The following is a 5,906-nucleotide window of genomic DNA, read 5'->3' as shown; positions in this document are numbered from 1 at the left end:
GCCGCCGTATTTCCTGCGCCGGAGCGGCCAATGCGGGGTCTACTCTTATATTATGTCTATGATTACCTCCACATGCTGGATCTGTTTCGTCCATGCACTATTTCAGAATAATGCACCTGTGCAAATTAACCTTTTTAGTACAGTCTTAAAAGTAGACATATCATGTGTATAGTGATGCAACCATTTGTTTTCATTCTTACTGAATTTGTCCGAAGAAATTATGCTACTTATTAAACTATTGCAGCTCCGGCTTTATGATAAGAAATTATTATCATGGTTTTGAACCGGTCATTGAAAAAAAAAAAAAAGTCCCAAACAGGAATTTTACTTTGAAAATCCTCACCGGATATTTCAAGTTTCCTCATTTCCAGTAGAGCTGACGGGGATATGTTCCTGAAGTTGCGATAGTGATTTGGTCATTTTAAAGCATTTTTTTTCTCAACACAAACACATATAATTACATCGATAACATTTAGCGGAAGAACAGACGTCAGTTGCGAGAAGACAGTTTGAATTCAGATTAAAAAGGAACACTTTATTGAGGGTTGGTAAAACTATATATTTAAGCTAACGAAGGACAGCCACCATGTCGTGGGAGGAATTCCCTTGTTCGCTGGACTCGCCTCAAGCCGTCTTGTTCTGCGATTGAGCTGGTAAATAGAAAAGTAAAGGGAACTTCTTGCCCAAGAGTCAATGAGGCTTACAAGTTTCAATACAAGTTAGTGCACACCAGATTTCTCTAGCTTGCTAGCTCGTAAGCTATGGCGGACAGCTTTGGAGAAGAGTACAGCGGCAGTTCCCATGACTTAGGCGTTCCCGGACAAGGTAGCGGTGCCTTCCCGCTGCCCACTTTAACCAACTCTTTGCCGGGAGAACATCCTGCAGCGAGCGGTGCGCACCCTAGCCCGAACTCGGCCTCTCCTTCTCCGACTACAGCGGCACTGGGTGGCCTGACCGCTGTAGTGTCCCCTATGTCTGCTGTTACCTCTTCTGCCACCGGGTTTGGGAACACATTTACCTCCGGCTCTTCGATACCTGTCGTGGCCGTGTCCCCGATCGTACACACGTCCTCACCCCTGCCTGGTGTCGGCCTGGGGGTGGCTGGATTGGCAGGAGGGGGCCTCTTGTCCCAAATCCACGCCACTTCCTGGGACCCGACTCTTAGTGCAGACTGGGACAACGAGAAGGCATCCCAGCAGTGCATTTTGAGGATAAAGAGGTAAATAAAGAGTAATTGGAGACTGTTTCTATTATTTGTATGTGTTGCCATTACTAAACTCTTAATTAAAATTGCAGTCGAGGACGTTATACCAAGTAATTCATGATTATTTTACAGCTTGGTTTAATGAATTGAATATGCACTTAGTCCCCTCTCTGTAGCCTAATACACAATGCCACCTGCTCCAACTATAACTGACGCTCACACATTTCTAATAAGTTGACATTTAATTTCTTCTACCGTTTCAACACTTTGTTTTAAAATGAACGGTAAGCTGACTTCCTAGTTATTGAAAGCAGCGAAAAACTAGCAGCACTGTTCCAGCTTCAGCAGAAAGTGAAAGCAAAACCTAAGCTTTGCCCCCACCAAACGAAAACGAGAAAACAAAGTCGATTAAAAGGAAGAAATGAATTTTACGCCATCTTACTGTAATTAATTTCACCTTATCTGTTCCATATAAATTTATAAAATGTCTACTTGGAATTATTTCCTTATTGTGATATTTAATTGGATGTTCAAGATTTTATAACATGCATATTATGAGGAGGAGGAATACCAGAGGACTATACAATTCCATTTAATAGACACATTATAGACACATTCGTTTTGTATTCAAGCTAGTCTTTCTAGCTACCTCCATATACATACAGAAAACCCACACCATTTTCAATGTGAGTGATCCAGGCATTAGACCCAGGAGAAACAGAATGACATAGTAGGAAAATAAATTATCAGACTTTTGTTTCAGGACTTGAAGATGACTGTTCTTTTAAATATTTGCTAAAATCATGCACCATTAATAGCTTAGAGTGCAACTAAAATTTATTTTATAAAGATGGATGTAGATTTGTATAGCAATGCAATTATTGTTTAACATCTATTCATAATTAAGCCATAAATTGTCCATCTGAGGTTATTTCTGATGCTCAATATCAGGAGGGATTTCACCGTCTACACCTGGCAGTGGAAGCCACGGAAGTTATCGGTGTTATGTTATGTGGTCACGCTTTTGCTTACCAATGAGAAGAATGGCTGCTGCACTGCACTAGTTGCAGTCAGATGATGTATTAATTTCTGGTGAACCACATGGATTAATCCAGCCATGATGGTACAAGGGCCTTGATCCTTCTCCAGATCACTGAGAAGGAGCTAGTCTTTAATTTTGACTGTAAATTTGATAAGAAAACCTGCTAACTTATCAAATTTAAAATCTTTGTCAGACTTTACACTGAAGTTCTTGACAGATGAGTGGAGAAAAGTGGAATAACCACCTGAGAGACCAGAGCAATCTTAGGTATGGTTATGCTGGAATAATAGCAGTTCAAAGAACTTAAACAGTGTTTAAAAGATCAATGATAGAACCAGCAGTGTTCATTAATTTGTATGATAAATGTATTTTAGTTTGTATGTCCTTTCATTGCAGGGATATTATGTCCATATACAAGGAACCCCCCCCTGGGATGTTTGTTGTTCCGGATCCTCAAGACATGACCAAGGTAATGAACACAGACTAGTTACCATGTGGGAAATGTTCCCCACATTAACCAGATCCCCTCCTTTCCTTCTTTTAGCGTTCTCCTCATACTCCTGTTTTCATTCTGGAACATTTTAATAGCGGCACTCTGTGGTTATTCCTGACTCATTTTTATCAAGATGTCATTTTACCTGCTGGCTTCAATCAGACATTTAATTTCTGCTATCAATCCTTTCAAGCTGCAGTAGGTAACTTTTACAAAAAAAATATGTTTACATATTTTACATATTTGTTAAAACTGTCACCATTGCCGTGACAGTGTTAAGAGACAGATAATTTGCAAAAAAGATCTAGGTCCTCCACCTGATCAAAAACAGAAAAACAGAGCCATATGAACAAATGCACAGTTCACTCAGAAACAACCAGTCAGTCAGGAGGAGGGTCTTAGCCCTGTCAATCAACCTAGTGTATGTGTTGATCAACTCCTAACCATTTCTCTCTGCTGCTCTACAGCTGGTTTTCCCACAACAGAGCCTACCATGACAGGTCAGGCTAGTTATCATAGTCACCAATGACAGGGGACAAACTGTTTTCTTGAAACTGTAAATTGTTTTTCTGCCATTAGCACATTTAGCAGCCCAAACATGAGGGTGATTGACAGACCCTCCTCCTAAGTGACGGTTGTTTGTGAGCGAACTGTGTATTTGTTCTTATGACAGCAGGACTATAGGAAGAAGACAAAGGAATTATTTTTTCATTTTAATTTTTGCGGAAAAATAAACTGGGTTTATGTTTGTAAACCCCTGGATGTTGACCCAGTTTACAAAAAAGCACTGGGTTACAAAAAATAATTTTTGGAAGTAGTTTTTTTTTTTTTTTTTCAACTGAATTAGGACTAATTTGCACAGCTGAATGCAAAAATGACCATCATGTTAGATTTTTATTCTAATTTAATTTAGAGAAATCGGATCTTCTGACTAAATTGATGACATTTTTGTGACATCATCAGTTCATTTTCTTTCTTAAAGAAAGCTGTAGTTACTACTTAGATAGTGCATGGACAAGTAAATTTGACAGATTTGGATGTATTTTTCTTACATTTTACCAGTCGATTAAAATCTTTCCTGTGCTTCATAATTATCTTCCACATTTTAGATCCACGCTCTGATCACAGGACCGTTTGACACACCGTATGAGGGCGGCTTCTTCCTTTTCTTGTTCCGCTGTCCCCCAGATTATCCCATCCATCCACCCCGGGTGAAGCTCATCACAACCGGACAAAACACAGTGCGTTTTAACCCCAACTTCTACCGCAACGGCAAGGTGTGCCTCAGCATCCTGGGGTGAGTCTGCCTCTCTGGCTTTGTGTGCTTTTTCATTGTTTTAGAATCCTGAAATTTAAGTCCATTTGTTGTGTTGCTACATGCACCTGTGATAAAGAAAAAATTCTGGGATGATACACATTTTCTGCTTAACTTTGTAGTCGCCGATCATATTAGATACTTAAAAGCATGGAGTCATGTTTTTAAGTAATCTACATTCACACAGGCAGAATAACAAACACATTTTGCCTTGGTAACATGAATTACCTTTAAAAAGTCATGTTGAGGTTGTACATACCTCAAAATAACAGACATGTTAAAGAAAAGCTCATTCCCTTTAGATTTCAGTGATCTGAATTTTTATTTTATGTGTTTGGGGCATTTTTGTGATGTACTTTTTATTTGTTTAGTAAATATTGATGTGGCTGGAGGTTACTTTTTTTAAGTCTTAAAATGAAATAATAAAAAAAAATCTGGTAAATACCATCATGTTTATTTTTTTGGCTATAAATAGAAAGTATTCCAGTAATGACTGTATGTGAATTAGTTATGCTGTTGTGCGTGCGTGTGTGTGTAGGACATGGACTGGCCCAGCATGGAGTCCAGCACAGAGCATATCATCTGTCCTCATCTCCATTCAGTCCCTGATGACGGAGAATCCCTATCACAATGAGCCCGGCTTCGAGCAGGTAGCGCCTCCTAGCAGGGCTGCTAACACCATGCAGCTGTGACACAGCAGCAACACAAATTGATTGTTTCCATTACAAATGTGTGCAACTCTTTGTCTATATTCTGCTAGTGTTTCGCAGTTGCAGTGTTTCCATTAAATAAGAAATGAAAGTAAAATCAAACATGAGTAAGCTTGTTCATGCATTAGCTTGTTCACATCATTAAAAATCTTGGCAGCAATGGATTTAAACAGTTCAGGGTTTCCCCCAAGAAAACTTGCTAAGCCCAGAGGTTGGGGCACTGATTCAATCCACCGCGTTTTTGTATTAAAAGATGTTAAGCTGATAGGAAATGTAAAAATGTTACTGGGTAATTATGTTACTACAAGCAATAATGCCAAAATGTGAAAATTATTTGAAAACAGAGCAAGCCAAAAGCAGTTTGTCATGGTGAAGTGAATGTTTGCATTAACCATATGTGCTAATAGAGCAAACATCTCAGGACTGCATCATGTCAGTTCCTGTTAGTTTTATCATTCCATTAAACAGAAGCTCCACAGAATACTTTTGAACTGTGTGTCCTAAAGGAGCGCCACCCAGGGGACAGTAAGAATTACAATGAGTGTATCCGCCATGAGACAATGAGGGTGGCTGTATGTGACATGCTGGAAGGCAAAGTTCCTTGTCCTGACGCTCTGAGGTGACAAAACACACTCTCACTAAGGATCATGTATTGTCTTCTTATCTTTCTGTCTGGCGTAACATGGAATATTTTGCATGTGATTTTTAGCAGCGTGATGGAGAAGTCCTTTCTAGAATACTACGACTTCTATGAGGGAGTCTGCAAAGAGAGGCTGCATCTGCAGGGTCAGAACATGCAGGTAAATCTATTTTATTTTGAACTATTTTTTAAAATCGTTATATCTGAAACATCGAGACGATGACAAGAGCTTGATTATCACCTCAAGGTCATACACTCAAAGAAATAACTCTTTGGATTAACATAAAAAAATCATGGAAAGGATTTCCACCTGATTACTTTGCTTTGTTTCAGCACTATGCAATTCTGTTACTCCAATCTAAAGCAAATGTTTTGGTTCAACTTAATTTATTAAGGTAATTCCAATTTAAAGCAAATGAGGTTGATTCAACTCATTTACTTCAGTTGGACCCAATGTAATTTAATAGAGCCAGCCCAACTCATTTGCAATGTTTTGGACCAA

The 5,906-nt window shown here is 39.1% G+C and overlaps 1 protein-coding gene across 2 annotated transcripts; it reads left to right on the top strand.

Moving 5' to 3' along the window:
* Positions 1-344: 344 nt before the first annotated feature.
* Positions 345-5,812, top strand: ube2z (ubiquitin-conjugating enzyme E2Z). Of its 2 annotated transcripts, none has more exons than XM_015026472.1 (6): positions 345-1,219; positions 2,643-2,715; positions 3,849-4,036; positions 4,593-4,704; positions 5,271-5,383; positions 5,477-5,812. In XM_015026472.1, the coding sequence occupies exons 1-6, from the start codon at positions 762-764 to the stop codon at positions 5,625-5,627; spliced, it is 1,095 nt and encodes a 364-aa protein (XP_014881958.1). In that variant the 5' UTR covers positions 345-761; the 3' UTR covers positions 5,628-5,812. The 2 variants fall into 2 exon arrangements, with proteins under 2 accessions (XP_014881958.1, XP_014881957.1); XM_015026471.1 differs by having other exon boundaries at positions 349-1,219; positions 5,474-5,804.
* Positions 5,813-5,906: the final 94 nt, after the last annotated feature.

The sequence above is a fragment of the Poecilia latipinna genome, unplaced genomic scaffold (assembly GCF_001443285.1).
Source record: "Poecilia latipinna isolate Pla-1442-1.1 unplaced genomic scaffold, P_latipinna-1.0 Scaffold4903, whole genome shotgun sequence".
Lineage (NCBI taxonomy): Eukaryota > Metazoa > Chordata > Actinopteri > Cyprinodontiformes > Poeciliidae > Poecilia > Poecilia latipinna.
The sequence above is the reverse complement of the archived record's forward strand: the minus strand, read 5'-3'. Positions and strand labels throughout refer to the sequence as shown.